The following is a 27,155-nucleotide window of genomic DNA, read 5'->3' on the forward strand; positions in this document are numbered from 1 at the left end:
CGGGACTTCCGGCCGGCACCCCTGGCACCCCTGCCGCCCCTGCACGGCGTCTTACGCTTCCGTGGGTGCCCCAGGTTGCTAAGAGCAATGGGGTGTCGGTGTCCCGGATGCAAGATTTTTTAAAAAGCTACAATTTGAAAGAGAAATCTCATCTCACCGCCCCCGGTTTTTAGGGTTTTTACCTCAGAAGAGCATTAGTCCCAAAATTAGGAGACTATGCACGTGGTTGACGAGGCCTGGCTATGGGAGGGTGGCCGCGAGGCATGCGACGGAGAAGCCCCAACCTCCCCTCCATCTGGCATCTGTGCTGTGCGTTCTCCCTTTTGTTGGGCACCTCGCTAATGGTCACCACAGCCCCACAAAGGCAGCCAGGCCTCCACCTCACCAGGGAGCTTCCGGAGTTCAGTCCAGGAGGACTTCTCCGCGCCTGGACCAAAGCATCAGAGTGGGGCCAAGGCCTAGGCCTGTCCCTTGCCTCCTCCGCCGTAAAATGCAGCCCACGGGACTGCTAGGCGATGAAGGCAAGGGGAAGGTCCCCGATACAGTGAAGAACAGCCAAAGAATGGCTGACACATTAGGGTCCGGAAAACCAAGTCCTGTGAGGTACCCTAGCAAATCTAACAGGTTCTCACTTAAGAGACGCTGGCCTCAGAGACAGCTGCAGCAGATTAGGGGCCTTAGATACTAAGAGTCATGCACCACGGACCACGTTCCTCAGCCCTAAGTATTAATACATCAAGTCCAAAACTGGGCACTGCCCCCACTTCTGGATTCTGAACTTCCACTCCGTTTGCATCTACTACTTCCTTTTTTTGCCCTCTAATATGCTGGTGAATGCTATTAGTCCCATGTGACTAAATTTAAGAGTATATATAATATGAGTAGAATGACCCCATAAAATTTCAAGAAGTAGGTTAGGCAGCCAAAACTCAAGTTAGTTAAGATAATACTACATACAAGGGGATGGTCTTGTTTTCTGGGAAAACTACATATCCAGAAATAATTTCTTTTTAAGTTCTATTCATTTTAACAAATGATGACGGTCCTAAAATGTCCATAGCTAACATCTGCACATGGCTTAAATTCATTATTGAAGACGGCAAGAAAAAAAATTTTTTAATTACCTCTAATAAAACACAAGGATAATATATAACAAGTAACTTTGAAATAGCAAGCCAATATTGATGCTCAGTGAGAAATGGATAGGATTCATTTTCTAGGAAAATGACTGTCTCCTTTCCCCTCCCCACAAAGAACAAGACCACATTATTACAAATGAGAAAAATGTTTATTAAGTAAACAATTTAGCAGCTCTCCTTTAGAATTTTACAGACTAAAGCACAACCCAAAGGCAATTACAGTTTCAATCATTAACACACTACCTAAGGTGCTTACTCTACAACTGGAAAGTTGCTGAAGTTTGTGACATGCCACTGTAAATGTAAGTATTATTAAAAATTACAAATTGTTTGGTGATTATTTTGATGACCTCTTGAGCAGCAGCTCCTGAAAGGAAAAAGGAGAAAAGCAAATCTTTGAAAGAGTGAACTTCGAGTTATATACTCAATTCTGTAAAGAAATCTTTCCTTTTCAAAAGCAAAGGTGTTTGAAAGTGACCCAAAACAGATGCAGTTAGCTTACTGAGTCATATCAACATAAAAGCCCATAATTCTTTTTGTTATTAAAGGAAATCTAAACAGTAGTGTGGTTGACCAAACTTTAAAGGATACACACAGGCATAAAAGATTCTCAAAGGACACCCTACTGCTGCATTTGAATTTTACCTTGTATCTGTTTTATAATAAAAAAGGAGAAAGGTATATTTGTTCTGAATGCATTTGTAATTTAGGAAGGATCTATATTAAATATCGCCAGACCGCTATATTTACTCAAAACAAAAAAACTACTAAGAAAAAAACTTGTGCATCTTCTATAACCTGAAGATTCCTCTTTCCCAAATATTCATGGACTGGATAGAATTTTTTTTTTTTTTTTTTTTAGACAGGAGTCTCACTCTGTCGCCCAGGCTGGAGTGCAGTGGCGTGATCTCGGCTCACTGCAACCTCCTCCTCCCAGGTTCAAGTGATTCTCTTGCCTCAGCCTCCCAAGTAGCTGGGATTACAGATGCCTGCCACCACACCTGGCTAATTTTTTTGTATTTTTAGTACAGATGGAGTTTCACCATGTTGGCCAGGATGGTTTTGAACTCCTGACCTCAAGTGATCCGCCCACCTCAGCCTCCCAAAGCGGAGGCCTTACAGGCATTAGCCACTGCGCTCAGCTGACTGGATAGAATTTGAAACTACTGTGCACCAAATACTGTTCTAGGCAGTAGGGATACAGTAAGGAAAAAAGACAAAAAGATCCACTTACCCTCATGCTACTTTTTAGCAGCAAGAGAGAGATAATTTACAAATAAATAGAACGTGTAGTATGTCAACTGACCATAGGTGCTAAGGAGAAAAAGCAAATAAGGGAGATATAAATACAAGAGGAGGGGTTCGTCTTTTAAATAGGGGAGTCAGAGATGGCATCACAGAGAAGACAGCATTTGAATAAAACCTGAAGGAAGTGAAGGGATATAATGGCACTGTGCAAAATGATTACAGAATGCATAGAAGTAAAAAACAAAAACAAAAAACCTTCAATTTATACTTTTTTCTGCTATAGTTAAGTCATCCAGTCCATCCATCCGGCTGTACCTCTTCTTAGATTCTGGACTGAATCTGAATAAATAATAATTTGCCCTTTTCTGTGAATTGGCAGTTAACTTTGCTATTTTGGCACAAGAGACTACTTGGTTTTAGTTTAAAATAAATTATTCCAAATCGGGCTTTAATTTGGATTTGCTTAGAAAATAGTTTTCTTATGTCTGTATGACTCATTTACATTTTGGACACTTCAAATATCAATTAGACCTAAATCTGCCTTTAAAACATTCAACATCTAGAAGGAAAATGCCACAAGCTAATAGCTCAGTCTATAGATCACAGGAGAGTAATATTTTTTTGAGGGGTGTTATGGACTGAATGGTTTATTTCCCCCTCAAATTCATATGTTGAAATCCTAACCCCCAGTGTAATTGTATGAGGATAGGGCCTTTAGTAGGTGATGAGGTCAAGAGCATAGAACCTTCATGAATAAGATTAGTGCCCTAAGAAGAGACCCCAGAGACTTCTCTTGCCATTTTTTTTTTCACCATGTGAGAACACAGAAGAGAGAGCTGTCTATGAACCAGGAAATGGGCGCTCACCAGACCTGACCATGCTGGCACCCTGATCCCAGACTTCTAGCCTCCAGAACTCTGTGACAAATTTTTGTTGTTTTTAAGTCTATGCTATTCTGTTACAGCAGCCCAAACTGACTAAGACAAGGGGGAGGTAGAGTGAGGGAAGGAAGTAAAGGGAACTTTTATGAAAGACATGTCATTTTTGAGTTGGGTCTTGAGGAACATGTAGGTTTTGGACATGCAGAAAAACATATTTTTAAGGCAAATAGGCCTAGAGGAGCAAAGATCTAGGAGCAGGAAATCAAAGGGCATCCTGGGGGGAAAGCAAGTAATATGATAAAACCAAGGCTAGAAAGGCCGAGTGGAACGAAAACATAGGGTTTTTTAACGTCAAGCCAAAGTCCCTGGACTTGCTTGGAGGACTGTTGTAGAGTGTTATGTATATTGGTGGGGCAGAGGGGTTAGTAAAAGGACACAATCAGAGCTATGCTTCAGAAGGATTAATGACTCTTAAGGAGTTTAAGTTGGATGGCAGTGGGAGAGATGGAAGGCAAGGAAACCAGTATAGGGGCAACTGAGTAAGTATCCTAACCTGAGCAACATAGTGGGACCCTGTCTCTATAAAAAATTGAAAAATTAGCCAGGCTCACTGGCACATGCCTGTAGTCCCAGCTATTCAGGAGGCGGAGGCGAGAGATCACTTGAGCCCAGGAGTTTGAGGCTGCAGCGAGCTATGATGGCATCAATACACTCCAACCTGGGCAAAAGAGTGAGACTGTGTCTCAAAAAAAAAAAGAAATATAACATCCTGCTTCACTGACCTAATTAAAATAGCTAGACGACAAAACTTCGTATTAAAATAGTAACTGTACTATGTAACAACAGGTGAATCTTCTCATATATGGAACTCACCCCCCAAGAATGCAGCAATGGTATGTGGCTCAGCAGCTCCATATCGGCAACTAGAGGAGACCACAGAGACATGAATTTTGATTAGCCTTATGACAGGTGTGGAATCATCTCCTAGATACCCTAAAATATACTCACAATTCATGGACATAATCATCTTTCACCATTACAGATAAACCATATTCCTGAAGGAAGCCAGTGAGACAAGACTTCAACTTTCCTATATCTTCTTCAACTTGATAGTTAGATACCCCTAAAAATAAAAGTTAGTTTTCATTAAAATAAATGTGATTCAAAATTAATGGCCAACTCCTTTATTTAATCTAGTTTCAGATATTCTAGTCAAAATATGTATGAAGCTGAAGAACAAAAATAACAAAGTATGAGACCAATATTTGCACATATCACAAACCTATAATCAGGGACCAACTAAAACCTAGTAAAAATTTGAATTTAATTAAATCTTTGTTAATTGCATCATATTCACTGTCTAGAAAAGCATCTGGCACATAGTGCTTAATAATTATTTGATAGAAGAACTTAATGAATGAGAAAGTAATGTCCTACTTACACCCTTTATAAAAGTTATTCTCCAATTCTAAAAGACTAAATGATAAATGACACTGAGGACATAAAGCTATTAATAATAAGTAACTTTTTTTTTTCTTTTGAGAGAGAGTCTTCCTGTCACCTAGGCTGGAGTGCAGTGGTGCAGTCTTGGCTCACCGCAACCTCTGCCTCCCGGGTTCAAATGATTCTCATGCCTCAGCCTCCCAAGAAGCTGGGACTACAGGAGTGCGCCACCACATACAGCTAATTTTTTCTATTTTTAGTTTCAGTGTTGGCTAGGCTGGTCTCGAACTCCTGGCCTCAAGTGATGCACTCACCTTGGCCTCCCAAAGTGCTGGGATTACAGGTGTGCGCCACCATGCCTGGCCAATAATAGGTCACATTTATTGAGCATTAATAGATGCTGGACACTGTTCTAAGGACCTTATATATATATTAATTGATTGAATCCTCAAAACAGTCCTATGAAGTATGTATAGTTATCTCCATTCATAGAAGAAAAAACTAAGGCACAGAGAGATTAAGTTACTTAGCTCATAAGTGATGCTGTATGACTTCCAAAGCTAGGTCATAAAAAGCCCTGTACCTTCCACTTGGGTTTTTTGGAATGTTAACTGCAGAAGCCAACTGACATGCTAAAAGCAAGTCCAAGCTAGCCACGTGAAGAGATACCTGACCAGCCGCCAGCTATTCCCACTGTTCTGACTAAGGTGCTAGTTACATGAGTAGAACTGTCTTCTTGCATGTCTAACTCAGTCAGTCAGGCCTTCAGAATGACTCCACCCCCAGGCATCAAGCAACTGCATGCCTCCCCAAGAACTGCCTGAGACCAGGCAATCCACAAAATCACGACACTATTTATTGTTTTAAACCACTAAGTTTTGAAGTGGTTTGTTATGCAATAGATAACTGAAATAAATACTAATCGAATAATACAAATAAAGCAATACATATTTGGTGTTCCTTCTTTTTTTTTTCTTCTAGTAAGCTTGCTTGTTAGGACTATAAACTCTGGGCCGCGCAGTGGCTCATGCCTGTAATCCCTGCACTTTGGGAGGCCAAGGCAGGAGGATCACTTGAGGTCAGGAGTTCAAGACCAGCCTGGCCAACACAGTGAAACCCTGTCTCTACTAAAAATACAAAAATTAGCAGGGCAAGGTGGCGGGCGCCTATAGTCCCAGCTACTCGGGAGGCTGAGGCAGGAAAATTGCTTAAACCCAGGAGGCGGAGGTTGCAGTGAGCTGAGATCACGCCACTGCACTCCAGCCTGGGTGACAGAGCGAGACTCCGTCTCAAAAGAAAAAAAAAAAAAAAAAAAAGACTATAAACTCTGGAGACACACTGCATCAGATGGAGCAGCAGGTTTTATGATACCCCTAAAATGTGTTGCTATGCAATAAGCCTGCACAATTAAAATTATCATCCCAAAGAAAAATATTCTGAGCAACCTCACATCTTTGAGATTATGCCAATTCTCCAATGACTATATTTGCTGAAGATAAAAAGTAGATACTAAACAAAGAAATTCCTACATCTTTAGAGTTATTGAGTTCAGAAATTACTAACATACTTTTTTTTTTTTTGAGACAGAGTCTCACCAGAGTCACCCAGGCTGGAGTGCAGTGGCACAATCACAACTCACTGTAGCCCCAACTTCCCAGGCTCAGGTGATCCTCCCACCTCACCCTCCCAAGTAGCTGAGTCTACAAGTGCACACCACCATGTCTGGCTAATTTTTTGTATCTTCAGTAGAGTTGGGGTTCCACCATGTTGCCCATGCTGGTCTCCAACTCCTGGGCTCAAGCAGTCTGCCTGAATCAGTCTCCCAAAGTGCTGGCATTACAGATGTGAGCCACCGTACTATGCCTGGCCAGCATATTTCTTGTGGCTTTCCTATTCCACTAAATTAAACTCAGTGCGAGTCTTAGTAGCAAACCATGGAAAATGACAGAAAAAAGTTTTCTTCTATACATATTCAACCAACATCCCCCTGTAATAGTTTAGAATCGAACACTATTTTGCAAATAGTTAAACTTAAAAAACAAAAGGTGGTTCTTCACTAGGGAACGTTTGGGGTGTAATCTGTTTACAATGTGACATTCAAGCAACACTATTATAAATACCCTGAGAACACTTTCAATTTAAATGTTTTATTGAAGATCTTATTATATCTGGTACTTCAATTGCTATTCTTACCTGGATATCTACCATGTTGTTTATGAAATCTATCAACAGCCCGTAACATTAAGTACAAGACTATTTCATTATCTGGATTGTCCATGCTAGAAACTGAAAGGAAAAAAAATTTCAGTTTAATTTGGTTAATTTGCAATGTAACAAACAATGAAGGGCTGAACTTACTACATACTTGAGTTTCAGGACTATTAGCTGGAGTCACACAATCTCTACTGAAGTAGTAACATACTGACTTTAACTCATACATATCATACAATGGACTCAGTGACCTAAATATGACTTTATGCATACATTAAGTTTCATATAATATATACATAAATTATAATTACTTAGATAAGGTTAGAATAAAATTAGAATATGAATATTTACATTATCTTTTATATCATCACCATATACTCAACACTATTATACACAAAATATTTATATCTTTTAAATTAATTAAAATTAACCCAGAATCAAAAGGCTATTATACTTACTAATTTCATCTTTGTTAATTGTATCCAAACCATATTCTTCAGCTAAGGATCGACATCTTACCACTCGAAGAAATGCAGAATTGCTGCCTGAACAGAGGAAAGATATTCTGGAAGTAATGACTCTGACTGGTGAATATTATGAATCACAGGTGACTTTAAGAACAGAGAATTATGTATATACCCTTCTCAGACATGAGAATGTGAAGAAATGTTTTCTCCTTGGCTCTAATAGCAGAGAAAGCATTAGAACACGAATCACCTTAAATTTATATCCCTGGCACTACAACCAGTTAAGAAGCAAGTAAGGTGATAGCCTCTCTGAACCTCAGTTTTCAAGTGTAAAATGGGGATGATACTGTTTACCTTTGAGAATTGTTCTACGGATTAAATGTGACACCTGTATAAAGTGCATCTCTAGCACAATGCCTGATATGGCTCTAAAAATAATAGTTTTCATCATTATTATGGATAAGTAGTCCTAAAAGAGAGAGGTTTATGAATTGTACTCTTGATATATGTAATGACTTTTTTTAAGCTTTGTATTATTGAAATTTTCAAAAATGCCCCAAAGTAGAACAGAATAATAAATGTTCAAATACCCAGCATCAAACTTGCGATCTAGTATTATATAATCTAATACAACAAACGCTAATTCAAGATTAGTCTAATAGAACAAACAAGGTGCAAGATTAGTAGTGGCAGAAAACATTAAAACTGAGCCTAAACAGACATTGTGGAGAAGTCATAAAATGGAAAGCTTGGATAAATCTATTTTAAGGATGGGGAGCATGCAAAATATAAACTTCCACAGGACGTAGGAGCAGTAGCTACAGGGAGAAATCTTCAGATGGCATGCACAACAGATTGAGTATTTTGAAACTGACTCTTAAATAAAAGAAAATGCTTTTGGCCTACTGAGGAGTTACTGAGAAGACTCCTACGAACCTAATCACTCTGAAACTAGATGGCAAAATTCTTAACTCCATTACAGTCATTTAACACAGATCAAAATGAGTATTTAAACCAATATTGTCAATGTACATGTGACTCAAGACTTCACACCCAAAGTCTTCAGACAAAAAAATTCCTAAATTACTTAAAATTTAAAAACTGAAAATACTGTATTAATGGCAATTTTCAATTAACTGACTGTCAAGCCTTTTAGCATTGCCACAGATAAACATGTTCTACCTCTGATTCAGTCTTAAAATATTCTCCATGTATTGTATTATGAAAGGAAAAAAAAAACCTTACCCAATAATTATCTATATCTATATCACTGAGGCCATAGAAAACTTAAAATTTCAACCATTCAAAATACCTGGGAACATTCCCTGTGGCACATTTCTATCAAGCAAAATAAGGAAATTAGTTCAAGGGGACTTACAGAGTAATTTTAATTCTTTCTCTGAAATGGACTCTGGTGCCTGTAGAGAGATAAATACAGATTCTGTTCCAGTTTAAATGAGAAGATTAACAAAGGGTGCGGCACAAAGCCAATCACTGTGAGATGGGAAGGCTTTCTCCAAGAGCTGGGAGAGCACTTTAAAAATATCTTGTTTCCTTATCACAAGCTCTCCCATTAGGCAGGCAAATGACAGCTCCCTCTAAAGAAGCACAGAGCCAGTGCCACACCCTCTGTCTCTAAACTCTTTCTGGCTGGAGTTACGTGCTCAGGCCTGTATAGGCACAGTGTGCCCAGCAGCCTACCTGGCCAATGGACTGCAGCAATTTGGCAACATGATTACCCACAGCAGCAGCATCTTTCTTTGCTTTTTCACGGTAACTGAAAAAGAACAAAAAGTAATTACTAACAAATTTTTTAATTAGCAAAATTTAAATTGTTACCATGAACAAAAATTTTCTTTCCTTTTCATGAAAAAACACAGGCCTGACAATGTATGAAATGTGAAAATGCCAGGGAAATGCTATCAACAGCACCATGAGTAGCTGGGAATCTTTCCAGTGTTAGTGACAGACTCTCAGTGCCCACTAAAACCCAGGGTCCCTCTAACAGCACCCAACTTAAAAACTGCTCCCCTAGAGGGATCTATGATTTCGGCTTCTGTGACAGAGGACCTGAAAAAATACATTACTGAAGAACATGACTTATCTCCTGGAAGTCAAGTCCAAGGAAAGTTAAATACATTAAAATTGTTCATCTCCAATGTAAAACTTCTTTGTTTTTTGAGACAGGATCTCGCTCTGCCTCCCAGGCTGGAGTACAGTGGCGCAGTCCTGGCTCACTGCAGCCTCAACTTCCCACGCTCAACTGATCCTCCCACCTCAGCCTCCGAAGTAGCTGGGAATTCAAGCGCACGCTACCACGCCCGACTAATTTTTGTATTTTTTGTAGAGATGGAGTTTCACCACGTTGCCCAGGCTGGTCTTGAACTCCTGGGTTCAAGTGATTTAGAAACTGAAAATACTGTATTAATGACAATTTTCAATTAACTGACCTTCATACCTTTTTAGCATTGCCACAGATAAACACGCTCTACCTCTGATTCAGTTTTAAAATACTCTGTATTTACTATCAGAGGAAAAAAAAATCCTTACCCAGTAATTATCTATATCTATACCACTGAGAACATGGAAAACGTAAAATTTCAACCATTTAAAACACCTGTGAACATCCCCTGTGGCACATTTCACCACCCGCTTTGGCCTCCCAAAGTGCTGGGAATACAGGTGTGAGCCACTGCATCCGGCCATAAAACTTTTCTTTAGGTCTATTTACCTTTCACCCTCTAAAAATCATCAGTGTTCAGGCTGACTACCTCCCATGTAAGGTCATACTTCTTTCTATCCTCAATTGACCTTCCCCAAGTTTTAAGTAGTTGAACTCTTAGGCTAGGACAACCAACCAAGATTCGTTCAATGGTGACATGATAAAGAGTGAAATCTGTCTGGGGAAGAGAGATCATCTCTGTGTGACATTACTTGGCCCCCAAAGAAACCAAGCCAGCAGACCTGGATTCTTTGCACCATGCCCTAACTATACGAGGGTAATATTCATTGAGACCCATCCCTATGATAGTCTGTCTGGGTTCAGGCTAGTGATACCTGGATAGCAAGGTGTCTAGCTATAATCATAGACTATAAATTATGAAACATTAAGATAAAAAATTCATCAAATCTTCATGGTTTTAAGTTACAAACAGAAGGCAGTATAGGGCCATAGCTAAGCATACAGGCTCTGGTACTGGGTTTCCTGGGGTTCAAATCTTGGTTCTGACATTTACCAGCTATCTGACCTTGTATAAGTAACCTTTCAATACCTTAGTTTCTTCATGTATAAAATGGGGACAATAACAGTCTCTCTCTCTCTCATAAGGTCGTTGTGAACCTTGTGTGTATGTTAAATTCCTTAATACATATAGTTCACAGCACAGAGTTAAGTGATCAAATATTAAGTTTATCATGAAGTATGAAAAAAAACTCTGCCTCCCAGGCATATGTGGTAATTCCGTATTTCCCATTCAATTTTGCTTTGAGCTTAAAAAGAATTGCCCCCTAAGTTTTTTTTTTTTTTGAGACAGAATCTTGCTCTGTCACCAGGCTGGAGTGCAGTGGCGCGATCTGGGCTCACTGCAACCTCTGCCTCCTGGGTTCAAGCGATTCCCCTGCCTCAGCCTCCCGAATTGCTGGGACTACAGGTGCATGCCACCATGCCTGGCTAATTTTTTGTATTTTTTTAGTAGAGACAGGGTTTCACCATGTTGGCCAGGATGGTCTTGATCTTCTGACCTCGTGATCCACCCATCTCGGCCTCCCAAAGTGGTGGGATTACAGGTGTGAGCCACCATGCCCAGCCTAACTTCTTTTCTTTTCTTTTTTTGAGACAGAGTCTCACTCTGTCGCCCAGGCTGGAGTGCAGTGGCGTGATCTTGGCGCACTGCAAGCTCCACATCCCGGGTTCACACTGTTCTCCTGCCTCAGCCTCCTGAGTAGCTGGGACTACAGGCGCCTGCCACCACACCCGGCTAATTTTTTTGTATTTTTAGTAGAGACGGGGTTTCACCATGTTAGCCAGGATGGTCTCGATCTCCTGACCTCGTGATCCGCCTGCCTCGGCCTCCCAAAGTGCTGGGATTACAGGCGTGAGCCACCGCGCCCAGCCTGGCCTAAGTTCTTCAGCTTATTTTTATTTATTTGAAACAGGGTCTTGCTCTGTCACCCAGGCTGACGTGAAGTGGCATGATCATGGCTCACTGCAGCCTCAAACTCCTGAGCTCAAGAGATCCTTCTGCCTCAGCCTCCCGAGTAGCTGAGATTAAAGGCACATGCTACCATGCCCACCTAATTTTTCAATTTGTAGAGATGGAAGTCTCACTATGTTGCCCACGATGGTCTCAAACTCCTGGACTCAAGCAATTCCCCCACCTTGGCCTCCCAAAGTGTTGAGATTACAGGCATGAGCCACTGCAGCCGGCCTAGTTTATTTATAAGCAATGAAGTTATAATAAACTTTCATTTGATTTCTGATAGGATGATAAAATGTTTATCTCTAATATAATCAGACTTTGTCTATTACATAGTTTGAAAACAGTGACATACACGTTTTGCAGTTTTACATATTTGCCTGAATCTGCAATCATATCAGGAATCGTGCCTCGAACAGGTAAATTTCCTTGACCCTCTTTGGCCACAAATTCCTTTAAGGCACGAGCTAAAATCCAAAATGATGGAGTCTAAAAGAATAAGAAAAAATTAACATTAAGTGGCGTTTTACTTTGACCCAAAGGTTTGGCAGCAATGTTTTTACTTTTGTTGTTACCTGTTTGGTGATATTTATGCAGCGATCATCATTAAATATATCTTCAATACTGCTTGGGATCTAACAAAGGAACATGAAACATTTACTTACACAGTATTAAGAATTTGCCCATCTTTATTTTCAGTGCTATTTCTTCAGATATGTTCTTTGAATTCTCAAATTGTAATCAAATACAAACTTCTGATTTGTTTATAATTTTATTTAGAATCAGTACCACATGAAGATTTGATGGGTAAAGAAAGAATGGAAGAAAGACCTCTCCTGCCCACTGCTGCTAGCATTTAATACCTATTCTCTTATACCATAAATGGGGTAAAGAAGGGGCCCCAGTAAATTATTTTATATAGTTACATCTGAAGACAAAACAGATTATAGACTTGCAGTATTTCATGATTTTCCATCTTGTCAAAAATCTGAAACCCTTGCACCCTAATCAGTGACCGTTGAGACAACCACTCTGAAAAAAACTAAAACCATAAAGTAATTTTATTGCTAGCAAGATCTTCATACGTTAATCAAGAGTATAATGCTCAGCACAATGGCTCACATCTATAATCCCAGCATTTAGGAGGCCAAGGTGAGAGGGTCATTTGAGCCCAGGAGTTTGAGACCAACCTGAACAAAACAGGGAGACCCCGTCTATAGAAAACATAAATTAGCTGGGCGTGGTGGCACATGCCTATGGTCCCAGCTACTTGGGAGGCTGAGGTGGGAGGATCACTTGAGCCCAGGAGGTCAAGGCTGCAGTGAGCAGTGATTGCATCACTGCACTCTACCCTGGGCAGCAATGTGAGACCCTGTCTCAAAAAAAAAAAAAAAAAAAAAATTTATATATATATATATATATATATATATATATATATACACACACACACACACACACAGATCATAGGCTTTGATTCTACTGATGTGTGGAAAAAAGAAATGTCTCAGTGGGACCTCCTAACTGGTCTCTCTGCTTCCACTCCCAGTCCCCTCAATTCTGCTCTCCTCACCAAAGCCAGAATGGTCTTTTAGACTATAAAGCAGCTCACTCCACTTCCCTGATCGAAATGCTTAAATAGCCTGCAAGGCCTTTATGATCTGGCCCTTTCTGCCTCTCCAAACTCAAATCCTTCCTACCACTTTTCCCCCTTTTTCACTTCACTCCAGTCACACTGACTTGCTTACTGATGCTTGAACAAAAGTCAAGCTTCATCCCACTTCTGGGCCTTTGCACATGTGCTCCCTCCAACTGAAAAGCTCTTCCACCAGACCTCTGCGTGTCACTTCACTCAGGCTTCTACTTAAACATCTCTTGGAAAGTCTCCCTGGCTCCCTATGTACAATTGTCTCTCAACCCTGGATTCCCTCGTCCCCAACATGCTCTCTGACCCTTTGTTCTGCTGTAACTTTGTTCACAGCACCTGATGCATTTTTATCTGTTTATTTAGCTTACTGCCCCCCCAGCTATTAGAACCTTTTCTTTTTTTTTTTTTTTTTTTTTGAGATGGAGTCTCGCTCTGTCACCCAGGCTGGAGTGCAGTGGTGCGATCTCGGCTCACTGCAAGCTCCGCCTCCTGGGTTCACGCCATTCTCCTGCCTCAGCCTCTCTGCGGCTCTCTGTAGCTGGGACTACAGGCGCCCACCACCATGCCAGGCTAATTTTTTGTATTTTTAGTAGAGACGGGGTTTCACCGTGGTCTCGATCTCCTGACCTCGTGATCCACCCGCCTCGGCCTCCCAAAGTGCTGGGATTACAAGCGTGAGCCACCGCACCCGGCCCTATTAGAACCTTTTCAACTGTGGTTTTATATTCAGTGAAACAGAGAGATTTTAAATGTCCAATTCAATGCATTTTGATAACTATATATACATATTCTTAACCATAACCCCAATTAAAACAGAAAATTTTCATCACCCCAGAAAAGTGATTCACAAAGCACATACTTTTATTTTTTGGACACAGGGTCTCATATCATTGCCCAGGCTGCAGTGCAGTGGCACAATCATGGCTCACTGCAGCCTCAACCTCCCGGGCTCAAGCGATCCTCCCACTACCTTAGGCTCCAGAGTAGCTGAGACTACAGGTGCATGCCACCACACCCATCCAATTTTTAAATTTTCTGTAGAGACAAGATCTCCCTATGTTGTTCAGGCTGGTCTTGAACTGGGCTCAAGCAATCTCTCTGCCCTGGCCTCCCAAAGTGTTGGGATTACAGGTGTGAGCCACCACACCTGGCCAGCAAACACTTTTTTTTTTTTTTTTTTTGAGACAGAGTCTCACTCTTGTCGCCCAGGCTGGAGTACACTGGTGAGATCTCAGTTCACTGCAATCTCCACCTCCCAGGTTCAAGCAGGTTCAGCCTCCCAAGTAGCTGGGATTACAGGTGCCCACCACCATGCCCGGCTAATTTTTTGTATTTTTAATAGAGATGGGGTTTCACCATGTTGGCCAGGCTGGTCTTGGACTCCTGACCTCATGTGATCTGCCCTCCTCGGCCTCCCAATAGTGTTGGGATTACAGGTGTGAGCCACCGCGCCTGGCCCCAGCCAGCACACTTTTAATCACTCAGCAACGCTGCCTTGTTGTCTCTAAAAAGTTGGTAATAATATCTTAACATGCCTTCCTAACTTGAAAGGCAGCATATTTGCTGTTTTAAGTTACAAGAAAATTCTAACTTAAACTACCAGGTGTTATTCCAAAGCTCCCCAAAAACTTCAATGGTCAGACCTCAACAACTAAGCCATAACAAAACCAAAGGCATCTGAGGTGGAGTCTTACTCTGTTGCCCAGGCTGGAGTGCAGTGGTGTAATCCTGGCTCACTGTAACCTCTGCCTCCTGGGTTCAAATGATTCTCCTGCCTCAGCCTCCCGAATAGCTGGGTTTACAGGTATGTTCCACCATGCCCAGCTAAATTTTGTATTTTTAGGAGAGACACGGTTTCACTATGTTGCCCAGACTGGTCTCGAACTCCTGACCTCAGGTGATCCGCCCGCCTCAGCCTCCCAAAGTGCTGGGATGAGCCACCATGCCCGGCCCTATATTTATTTCTAACTATACATTTAGAAAATATTAACTTAAATCATTATAATCAACCATTTAATAGCCAAGGACTCTAGAAAACACCTTGTTCATGTGAATCCCTCAGCAACTCTTTCATTACCTGAGTTGTATTTAGTGCTGTGTTCACATTTTTAATAGCTTCTTCAAAATTCTCTTCATCTTCTGGAGCTCCATTTTCGTTTTTTAGAATTCCTATTATAATGGGAAATTGTTAGCAAACAGCCCTTTTCTTTTCACTCTTCTGTTCCCCCATTATAAAAATAACCTTGTCAGATCCTACAGAATATTAAATCTTAAGAAGAAATACGGCTTATCATTAGTCCTTAAAACTATACAAGGCGTGGCTTCTTAACTTCTCCAGAGGGAAAGTAAAATAAAAGCTCATGATGGTATCATCTGACAAAGGTGTTAACAGAAATCCAATAAGCACCTGCCTCTAGCGATTTGCTTTTCAAGCTTTATACAGTATTTAATCATATCCCATAATATTACCTTGTCTAATCAAATCTCTGAAGTCCTCTTTTTCTTTATACGTTTTAGGTATTCGTCCATTTGTCTAAATTGGTTAAAAATTTTAAAAATCTAGTTATTAAAAACTCAAAATACAGAAATTGAAAGTCTAAAGTGTCCCCCATTCTCTGCATAAGATTTCATCAACAAATATATTTCTCTGTGAAATCACAGGCTCAGTTGATAGAAAACAGACACTGTGACCATTTATCTACATTCATTCCCCCTGCCAGTTTCATAATGACATTTACTGAATTTCATTTTGTTAATTAAAATTATCAGGATCAAAAGAGGAACTGCTAGATTTCAATTTAAAAGCATCCACTTGCCCTACCATACAACCCCATAAGGAAAAAAAATTAATCTCCCATTCCCCATCAAGGAAATCCTTTATAAGAAATTGAAAATACAGTTGCATATGAAATTTTTTTTAAAAAAGGACATACTTCACTATGCCACTGTGCTAAATATTTAGCTATGATCACAATCCATGGAGTATGACTGTGGTCCTAAAAATGAGCGACAAATAAAAGAAAATATCAGTATTATTAGTTCTTCACTGTACCATCTCGTTTTCAACAAATTCAACAATATTTATGATCTCCTAATATATGCAGAGTAATGAATAGAGGAAAATGAACTGAGTTAATAAAAACTGCTTTACAAATTTTTCTAGAGGTAGATACCTAGTATGTCACATATATACTATGATTGTCCCCATTATACCAGCAAAACAGTCTCAGAGACTGCCACCCAAAAACACAGCTCAAATCTCAATTTCAGACACCAATCCTAAAGTAAGAAAGGAGGATCTTTTCTGTTTTCTGATGAACCAAATAAACAACTGCATGTTAATTAATATGGAAGTGGGAAAAAACACATATACTCCTTATATTGCTATGTCATTATTTCTATTTGTTTAGAAAAAGTCCATAAAGAGAACTTCTTGGAATTTTTTTGTTTCTGTTTTTTGTTTTAAAATTTTTTATTTTCAATTTTTGTGGGTACTTAGGTGTATATATTTATGGGGTACATGCTTTGATACAGGCATGCAATGTGAAATAAGCACATCATGGAGAATGGTGTATCTGTATAGCATTTATCCCCTCAAGCATTTATCCTTTATGTTACAAATAATCCAATTAAACTCTTTTAATTATTTTAAAATGTATAACTAAGTTGTTATTATTAACTATAGTCACCTTGTTGTGCTTTCAAGGAGTAAATCTTATTCATTCTTTCTAATTTTGCTTTTGGTACCCATTAACCATCCCCATCTCCCCACCTGGAATAGGTTAATGTCCAATTTCTTGACCTGGGTAGTGATTACACAGATGTTCAGTATATGCACTTTTCTTCAGTAAAAAAGTTTTTTAATTTTGGAGAAAAATCAATATGTTGAAAACAAGGTAAAATATTGTTATTGGGTAATCTGGATGACAGGAATATGGAGGTTTATAGGATTTTCTCACTTTACTGTAATTCAAAAACCTTAGGTTAAAAAAAAAAGTTTTAGGTCTATCTGTAAATGTAAGGTCACACACACTACCAACCTTTTTTTCCATATGATCCAAATCATAGGACTGAAAATGTTCTCTCAGTTCAGGAAATGGCTTATCTAGTCGTAGATCCTCTAATGCATTATCTGGATGAGATTCTATTACTGTGAAACAAAGAATTCAGAAGGATAAATTTAATACTTAAAAAAAAAAAAAGAGAGATGGGGTCTTGCTGTATTACCCAGGCTGAAGTACAGTGGCACAATCATAGCTCACTGCTGAAACTCCTGGGCTGAAGGGATCCTCCCACCTCAGCCTCCTGAGAAGGTGGGACTACAGTCTCGTGTCACTGTGCCCAGCTAATTTTTTTGTAGAGATGGGGTCTCACTATGTCACCCAGGCTAGTCTCAAACTCCTGGATTCAAGGGCTCCTCCTGCCTCGGCCTCCCAAAGTCCTTGTACTACAGGTGTGAGCCACCGTGCCCAGCTCAAAAGATAAACTTAATTCTTTGGAAATACTGATGACAATACACTGAATTATAAAAACTTAGGAAATATTTAATTTTTAAATGGGCACAGGGCCCACGGCGTTTTTCACTGTTTTATTAAGGTACGATTTACATATAGTAAAATGCACAAATCTTAAGTCAACTATAAAGTTTTAGTAAAAGTAAAACCAAGATTCCTTTAGAACACAATTTGTTCTAACTGGAAAAGCTCAAAATTGACAAGCCCTACGTACAGATAGCAACTAACAACCTATCCTTCCTCCTCTTGTGGTCTTCAATAGACAACATCACCATCTATCTACCTAGACTATTTCTCCAGAAACCTGATGGTCATCCTTCACTTCTTGCTTCCTTGGCCCCAACATCAGTAACTCCCCACTTCCTAATCTCACTCTGTACACTGCTCTCCACATAAGGACAGGATAATGTATAATTTCAGTGAGTGCTTAGAGGTAGGCCCAGTTCTGTCACTTGCTAACTATGTGACCTTAGGCAAATAATTTAATCTCTCATTGCCTCAGCATCATCTATAAAAAGCAGATATTAAAGTATCTACAGGTTGTGTATCTCTCTTATCCAAAATGCTTGGGACCATAAGTGTTTTGGATTTTGTTAGATTTTGGTATATTTGCAAATACATATTAGATGAACTCTCTAACCCAAAAATCTGAAGTAAGAAATGTTCCAGTGAGTGTTTCCTTTGAATATCATGTCAGTGCTCAAAAAGTTTTGCATTTTGGAGCATTTCAGACTTTGGATTTTTGGATTAAGGATGCTCAATCTGTACCTTATAAAGGTTTTGGAAAGAGCAAATGAAATAATTCTTATAAAGGCAGGCACACAACTAGCAATGCTGAACCTTCATTATTATCTACCCCCTCTTCTTCTCTTCCCTAAATTAGGAAAAAGAACACACTCTCTCTTACTTAGGCCACTGAAAATTTCTAACAGCAATCCCTGCCTCCAATCTTTGCTCCTTTAAATCCATTTACTTTCTACTCAACTTCAGAGTGACCCATTTAAAATAAAATGTTTACACGGTCACTCTCCCACTTTCAACTCTTTTGTTCCCTCCCATCAGCTGACACCACTTTCAACTCTTAAATGGCTCACCACCAGCAGCCAGAGCTTATCCTGACAAGCACTCCCTAACTGCCCACACAGATATTACTCCTCAGTGACACTACCAATGCCAATAGCTATCACCACATTAGCAGCTTGGCTCATAGTAAAAATGCTTTCTTGAGTCAATAAAGAGCATTGTATGAATACTGGATGAAAATTTTATGATGATTGAAGATTAAAAGTTTATAAGTAAAGGGCTTATATCAACCCTCAGCTGATGGAGGTCTGACTATAAACGACTTCGGTCTCCTACAACAGTTTCCTTGGGAACAATAGTTATGTAAATGTCTTTGTTGTGTGAAATTGCACCTGAATTGAGAGAACCTAAAGCCTGCATGAGAATGAAATAAAAGACTGGACGGGCCTGGTGCAGTGGCTCACACCTGTAATCCCAGCACTTTGGGAGCCCAAGGCGGGTGGATCACCTGAGGTCAGGAGTTCGAGACCAGCCTGGCCAACATGGTGAAATCCTCTCTACTAAAAATGCAAAAAATTAGCTGGGCGGCCAGGCGCAGTGGCTCACGCCTGTAATCCCAGCACTTTGGGAGGCCGAGGTGGGCGGATCACAAGGTCAGGAGATCGAGACCATGCTGGCTAACACGGTGAAACTCCGTCTCTACTGAAAATACAAAAAATTAGCCAGGCACGGTGGCGGGCGCCTGTAGTCCCAGCTACTGGGGAGGCTGAGGCAGGAGAATGGCGTGAACCTGGGAGGTGGAGGTAGCAGTGAGCCAAGATTGCGCCACCGCAGTCCGGCCTGGGTGAAAGAGCGAGACGCTGTCTCAAAAAAAAAAAAAAAAAATTAGCTGGGCATGGTGGCGGGCGCCTGTAATCCCAGTTACTCGGGAGGCTGAGGCAGGAGAATCAGTTGAACCCAGGAGGTGGAGGTTGCAGTAAGCCAAGATTGTGCCATTGTACTCCAGTCTGGGCAACAAGAGCGAAACTCTGTCTTAAAAAACAAAAAAAAGACTGGAGTGGGGAAAGGTGGTGTAACTTCATGGGTCAGAGTGATCCACATTCCTTAGCTCTCCACAGCCATACATGCCCAATGTGGGTTAGGGGCAAAAGAAGCTAGGTACTTGCATAGTTGCTGGATCTCCTAATAAGATGAAGAAGCTGTGCCTGTTGTATATCCTGCTTTGTATCCTTCTATAATGCTACATAAAGAGTAGACTGCAGCCTATTGAATCTGATTGCCTCTTTGAATCTGCAACTAGAGATGTGCTGCTACAAATTTACTTCGTAATTTAAAACTGACTTTCTAAATTGTCAAGTTTCTAAAATTATAGCTAAAGCAACCAATAGTAAGCCCATATGCTCAACAATTTTACCTGGATGTTCTTTTATAATGATCCTCATATAACCAACTAGTCCATATGTCCTACAGATCAAAAGAGGAATCTGGGAATTCCAGAGGACATCTGCTAAGCGTAGTAAAGTGCTGTTTAAAAAAAAAAAAAGCAAAATATGAACATAAGCAAATGGAAATATGCCAAACATGAAAACATGCAAAACATGAAAATGTCTTAAAATAAAGCAACTTTCTTACTAAATAATAGATGCAAAGGTACATAACCGCATTTACATAAGCAGGTCAAGAATACACTGAAAAGCAAGCATTTCCACAGGTTGCAGTCTCAAAGAAAGAAAGTACATCTTTTGGACAAGAGGGATGTGAAACCTTAGTCTGTCATATTAAGGAGAAACGTTAAAGAAAGATAATTCTAAACATTTCCATGATAGAGAAAAAATATAAAACCCACAAATACACCCCCAACAATTCCAATAACCAATTCTCTGTTGCCCAGGCTGGAGTGCAGTGGCATGATCATGGCTCACTGTAGCCTCGACCTCCCAGGCTCAAGTGATTCTCCCATCCCAGCCTCCTGAGGAGCTGAGACCACAAGCAGGCACACCACCTGGCTAAATTTTGTATTTTTTGTAGACACAAGGTTTTGCCATGTTGCCCAGGCTGGTCTTAAACTCCTGTGCTCAAGTGATCCGAACCTGTCTCAGCCTGGTTCTGCTGGAATTACAGGCATGAGTCACTGCACCCAGCCTTCAATAATCAATTCTAACTAGTTTTTAATCACTAAAACAAACAAAGGACAAAAAACAACAACAAAAAAACAACGTTCAGTTTAACTGCTCTAAATATATTCCAGAAGTTTCACATCTAAGGTCGGGTTTGGTGGCTCCACGACTATAATCCCAGGACTTTGGGTGGCTGAGGTGGGTGGATGACTTGGGGCCAGGAGTTCGAGATCAGCCTGGCCAACATGGTGAAACCCCGTCTCTACTAAAAATACAAAAATTAGCCGGGCACGGTGGCACATGCCTATAATCCCAGCTATTTGGGAGACTGAGGCATGACAATTACCTGAACCCAGGAGGCGGAGGTTGCAGTGAGCTAAGATTGTGCCACTGCACTCCAGCCTGAGCAACAGAGCAAGACTCTGTCTAAAGAATAATAATGAAAAAAAGTTTCAGTATTTTTCTCTTCCTCATCTTTTCAATGCTGGAAGATTTCTAAGAAGTTCTTTTATTTATTTATTTATTTTATTTATTTATTTATTTTTTTTTTTTGAGGCAGAGTCTAACTCTGTCACCAGGGCTGGAGTATAGTGGCACGATCTTGGCTCACTGCAACCTCCGCCTCCCTGATTCAAGCGATTCTCCTGCCTCAGCTTCCTGAGTAGCTGGGACTACAGGCGTGAGCCACCACGCCCAGCTAATTTTTGTATTTTTAGTAGAGAAGGGGTTTCACCATGTTGGCCAGGATGGTCTCGATCTCCTGACCTCGTGATCCGCCCGCCTCGGCCTCCCAAAGTGCTGGGATTACAGGCATGAGCTACCGTGCCCAGCCATAAATTTGAAACTCTTGACCAGGCATGTTGGCTCACACCTGTAATCCCAACACTTTGGGAGGCCGAGGAGGGTGCATTGCTTGAGCTCAGGAATTTGAGCTCAAGCTCAAAAAAACAACAACAAAAAAAGTTTCATATTTAAAGTTTCTGTAGAATTTAACAGTTTTTAAAACCATATCATCATAGACTGTGCAAAGAAAATAAAACAATGCAAATCTAATAAGATTAAAATAAAAACATATTAACATAAAAATTTACCTTTCAGGAAGCTGAGTTGCAACTACAACAGTAAACCTACAGAAAAATGAAGGATCATTGTCTAGAAGGTTTTCTGGACTCTAAATAGGACAGCAAAGAAAAAAACAAAAAAATAATTTCACAATCATATTAAACATGGCAGAGACAGTTAAGCTATTTTACAATAAATGAGGCAACAATTCCAATTCAACTAATCATAAATGACACAAAGATTCAAAATTCTAAATTTCTGGGATTTTGAATTATTTAAAAAATTGTATTTCAGCACAGACATAATAGTGTGTGTACATATATACCTCTTCCACAAAACTTCCAGAGACATCGCTATTTAATTCTTGTAAGAATTCCATGGCAGCTTCAGCTCGGTTCTTTTTAAAAACAAAGCATTTAACTTGAATTAGAAAAAACTTGGTCACAATATAATCCCCCAATTTATGGAACAAGCAAACATACTGTAAAACTATCCAAATTTCATGCAGAAGTATGACAACTCTGTTTCCCTTCTTTTTTCTTTTCAGAGACAGGTTTTTGCTCTGTTGCCCAGTTTGGAGCATAGTGGCCTGATCATAGCTCACTGCAGCCTGAGGCCTCCCAAGTAGGTGGGACTACAGGCATGTGCTACCATGCCCAGCTAATTTTTTTAAAAAATATTTTGTAGAGACAGGGTCTTGACATGTTGCCCAGGCTGGTCTTGAACTCCTGGTCTCAAGCAATCCTCCTGCCTTGACCTCCCAAAGTGCTGAGATTACAGGCGTGAGCCACTGCGCCCAGCCAATTCTGCTTCCCCTAGTGTTTAAGACTCAACAGAATATTACTTAAAACAGAGCAAAACCATCATCATCCAGAGTTCTCAAATGACATTACTTGTACTCTACTTTTTTGATTAGGCAAATGACCAAAAAACTCTGGGTAGCAGGCAGGGATATCCTGGATCAAGTTCAGACTCACTCTAACCACCCACATCTATAATCCTGTACAAGAGTGGTTAATCACTAAGCTAAGTCATTTCACTAAGTTGACTAATATGGTTTTGTAAGATTTTTTAGGCCAGGTGTGATGGCTCATGCCTGTAATCTCAGCACTTTGGGAGGCTGAAGCGGGTGGATCACAAGGTCAGGAGATCGAGACCATCCTGGCTAACACGGTGAAATCCCGTCTCTACTAAAAATACAAAATATTAGCCAGGCGTGGTGGTGGGCGCCTGTAGTCCCAGCTACTCGGGAGACTGAGGTGGAGCTTGCAGTGAGCCCAGATCGTGCCACTGCACTCCAGCCTGAGCGACAGAGCGAGACTCCATCAAAAAAAAAAAAAAAAATTTGTTAACCAAAATCCAACCTCTGAATATTAACATTACTCAAGATTTAGCTTTAATACAGGATACAATGTATAAACACAGACAGTACTTCTAAGTTTTTAAACTACCAAACATATGAAGAGTTACAAGAATAGAAAAATTAGTTAACTTTTTTCTCAGAGAAATAATACACGTTTTTAAAGTCAAAGCTTTTCAAGCAATCAAAACACAGTGGCATCATTAGATGCTCACATGCAACTATATTCTCTAATTGTTTACCTTGCCGATACTGCTTCTTTGAAGGAAGAAACTAAAGTGAAGAAAATAAAGGAAAAAAAAGTAAAGCTTACTGACTATAAAGGAAAAGTTGTTTGTAATAGCATGCATATTTCATTCATAGTATAAAACAAACTATATTGTGATTACTGATTGTAATGGCCTTCCTGGAGGAAGAAAATCAGATGAAACTTACAAAGAAAGATAGGCTAATAAATCAATGTTTCTTTCCCGAAGTACATTCTGTACCACAGAATGTGAATTTCACAAGATCCTCTGAAAGAAAAGGGTTCCTTGGCTAAAAAACATTTGGGAAACACCGGCGGGTGTGGTGGCTCACGCCTGTAATCCCAGCACTTTGGGAGGCCGAGGTGGGCGGATCACGAAGTCAGGAGATTGAGACCATCCTGGCTAACACAGTGAAACCCCATCTCTATTAAAAATACAAAAAATTAGCCGGGCGTGGTGGCGGGCGCCTGTAGTCCCAGCTACTTGGAAGGCTAAGGTAGGAGAATGGCATGAACCCAGGAGGCAGAGCTTGCAGTGAGCCGAGATTGCGCCACTGCACTCCAGCCTGGGCGACAGAGAGAGACTCAGTTTCAAAAAAAAAAAAAAAGTTTGGGAAACACCATATACTATATTCCCCTCTTGGAAATTCATAATACACATAATACATGTGATACTAAAATCTTATGGTAAAGAAATTTTAACTTCATTTGATCCATTTCCCAAACTAATTTGACTGTGGAACCCATTGGCCCATTTAACAGCCCTTATTGTTCCCTAGAACCGGTGTTCCATAGACCACTCTCAGTGTATTGAACCATTTGTTTTTGCACGTAACTGTAACAGATTTATTCAGGCTTCCTCCCACACATACCCTTGACATGTCTCAAGGCCCAGATATGAGGCTGCTGATCAGAGTCAGGATGCCACTTTTCGGTATAAGCTCACTGGCTCCATAAGAAGAAACCTTATTTTTATCACATTCTACTCTAACCAACCAAGTAAGCAAAGATAACAAGACTTCTTGGTATATATCAATAAAAAAGCTGTGCTGTGCCTAGTAGAAACTGGCACTACGATTCAAAGAAAAGGCATCAAAACTAAATATGAACTAATTGCTGGTTTTCCTTATATTTACTCACTGTTGTTGTTACTGACAAACACAATGAGAGATACCAGACTTCAAGTCCCTGAAAAGGTGAGCTTTAAATCCAAATTTGGGCATGTTCTGAAAGTCTAAATATAATCTTTAAAGAATAATATACAAGCCATCTTTAAAACAGCATTTTTGTAGACACAGTGTAAAGAGAGATACACCTAGACTAAGCCTAAAAGACATTACAAACAGGTATTATTGTTAATTATATGCTAACACCTACGAATCAATGCAAGAGCTTAGGAAGTGCCCATATTCCACGAATAAAGGAATAATGACTACTCCTTTATATTACTAACAATAAAGACAGTAATGATGGGTACCATTTATTAATGCCCTATTTGCCAGATGCTGTACTAGCACTTTACCTATATTATCTCACTTCCTCCTCACCATAATCCCAAACATAAGGATAATTTCCACTGAGAGTCGAGTCACCCTGACTGAGGAGGTGAAGCTAAGATTCAGGCCTTGCCTTCCTTAACATGAATATATTTGAAAAGAATAGAACATACTTGTTTCCAGCATCTTCTCCGCTGACCTGATTTCCATCAATAACTGTAAACGAACCAATACCTGAGAGCCAAAACAGAGTCAGTCAGGAATATATAGTTCTAGGTCATAATCTTAAAGAAGTATATTTAGAACACAACCACAAACCTACGTTACCTGGTAGTACCAAGTTTTTAAGAATTTCAGTTCCTGTGGCTGTTGCGTTTATTAGGCAAACATGAGCAGATTCTAAAGCCTCTTGCCCATGATCACCCCACAACCTATAAAACAGACACAAATTTGACGTTTTTAACTTTCATGAAAATACAGCCTTCTTATTTGAATGGTGATCTTTAAACTTTAAACTTTCCTTGCATAGACTGATGTGATAACCACAGTAAGACGGGAACAGATATTAGTATAGTGATTATACAGTAATCTAGAACTCAGGTTGATGCCTTGAATGGTTAGGGGGAAAGAGGAAGAGGGTCAAATTAGAAACTGAAACTTGGTCTTCCAGCTCCTTATCAGCCTGGGCACAAGAGTGACACTCTGTCTCAAAACAAACAAACAAACATTTAAAAAGTGTCTTTGGATATAAAACCTCATCTGTTTTCTATTTCATTTATTCTTTCTTTTGTTTTGTTTTGAGACAGAGTCTTCCTCTGTCACCCAGGCTGGAGTGTAGTGGCATGATCTCGGCTCACTTGGCCTCCCAAAATGCTGGGATTATAGGTGTGAGCCACCGTGCCCAGCCCTATTTCATTTATTCTTAAATTATGTTAGATGCGCCGGGCGCAGTGGCTCACGCCTGTAATCCCAACACTTTGGGAGGCCAAGGCGGGTGGATCACGAGGTCAGGAGATCGAAACCATCCTGACTAACATGGTGAAACCCCGTCTCTACTGAAAAATACAAAAAATTAGCTGGGCGTGGTGGCAGGCGCCTGTAGTCCCAGCTACTCGGAGGCTGAGGCAGAATGGCGTGAACCCAGGAGGCGGAGTTTGCAGTGAGCCGAGATTGCGCCACTGCACTCCAGCCTAGGCGACAGAGCGAGACTCCGTCTCAAAAAAAAAAAATTATATTAGATGCATTTAAGTTAAGTTAGATGCATTTAAGATCTCGACATAGGGCTTAGTACTGTGACTTCTGCAAAAGCTTTACCAAGAAAACTGAATTATCATCTGAAAAGCCTCACGTCAACTTCTACAGGAGTGCTTTAAAGTATATTACCCAATGAACATTCTAATAGAGTGATTAATGTGCCTTCCCTGTTACCTGATCTAAAGCAGATTACCCCTTATTATGTAGCCAGTATGTCCTCCAGAGCATATGTCAAGCAACTGCCTTGTTTTTTGTTTCTGTTTTTTTTTTTGGTTTTTTTTTTTTTTGATACAGGGTCTTACTATGTTATCCAGACTGGTCTTGAACTCCTGGGTTCAGGCATTCCTCTCGCCTCAGCCTCTAGAGTTGCTGGGACTACAGGCACAAGCCACTGCACCTGGCTTCATTTGTTTTTGTTTGCTGAGCATCCATCTTTCCACTCCACTCTATGCTCTATAAGGGCCCAGACAGCTGTCAAATGTATGGAGGAATCGCCTAGAAGAACCAGATGGACAGTAAACGCCTATTTTCCCCATCAAAGTATGGCACGTAGAAGACACCTGACATATATCGTTGATGGATGCTTGGATAGTTGGAGAGTAAGTTTAAGAATATTGGTGCATCCTGGCTGGGCACAGTGGCTCACGCCTGTAATCCCAGCACTTTGGGAGGCGGAGGCAGGCAGATCACCTGAGGTCAGGAGTTTGAGACCAGGCTGGCCAACATAGTGAAACCCCGTCTCTACTAAAAATACAAAAATTAGCCAGGCGCAGTGGCACACACCTATAATCCCAGCTACTCAGGAGGCTGAGGCACGAGAATTGCGTGAACACGGGAGGCGGAGATTGCAGT

At 40.4% G+C, this 27,155-nt stretch overlaps 1 protein-coding gene across 2 annotated transcripts in view; it reads right to left on the minus strand.

Moving 5' to 3' along the window:
- Positions 1-1,269: 1,269 nt before the first annotated feature.
- Positions 1,270-27,155, minus strand: part of NAE1 (NEDD8 activating enzyme E1 subunit 1) — a 28,469-nt gene continuing 2,583 nt past the window's right edge. Inside the window, exons 2-20 of one of the 2 annotated variants that reach the window (XM_054453808.2) lie at positions 25,377-25,480; positions 25,223-25,283; positions 23,549-23,579; positions 22,272-22,343; positions 21,976-22,055; positions 20,182-20,291; positions 17,271-17,380; positions 16,164-16,226; positions 15,700-15,763; positions 15,308-15,399; positions 12,161-12,220; positions 11,941-12,074; positions 9,091-9,166; positions 8,768-8,807; positions 7,381-7,467; positions 6,905-6,997; positions 4,277-4,391; positions 4,142-4,191; positions 1,270-1,506 (exon numbers count right to left, since the gene is read on the minus strand). In XM_054453808.2, coding sequence (XP_054309783.1) covers positions 1,397-1,506; positions 4,142-4,191; positions 4,277-4,391; positions 6,905-6,997; positions 7,381-7,467; positions 8,768-8,807; positions 9,091-9,166; positions 11,941-12,074; positions 12,161-12,220; positions 15,308-15,399; positions 15,700-15,763; positions 16,164-16,226; positions 17,271-17,380; positions 20,182-20,291; positions 21,976-22,055; positions 22,272-22,343; positions 23,549-23,579; positions 25,223-25,283; positions 25,377-25,480 — 1,552 coding nt within the window. In that variant the 3' untranslated portion in view covers positions 1,270-1,396. The remainder of the gene's footprint in view (positions 1,507-4,141; positions 4,192-4,276; positions 4,392-6,904; positions 6,998-7,380; positions 7,468-8,767; positions 8,808-9,090; positions 9,167-11,940; positions 12,075-12,160; positions 12,221-15,307; positions 15,400-15,699; positions 15,764-16,163; positions 16,227-17,270; positions 17,381-20,181; positions 20,292-21,975; positions 22,056-22,271; positions 22,344-23,548; positions 23,580-25,222; positions 25,284-25,376; positions 25,481-27,155) is intronic. The other variant, XM_054453810.2, reaches the window with a different exon arrangement.

This window comes from Pongo pygmaeus, chromosome 18 (assembly GCF_028885625.2).
Source record: "Pongo pygmaeus isolate AG05252 chromosome 18, NHGRI_mPonPyg2-v2.0_pri, whole genome shotgun sequence".
In the NCBI taxonomy this organism is placed as follows: Eukaryota; Metazoa; Chordata; class Mammalia; order Primates; family Hominidae; genus Pongo; species Pongo pygmaeus.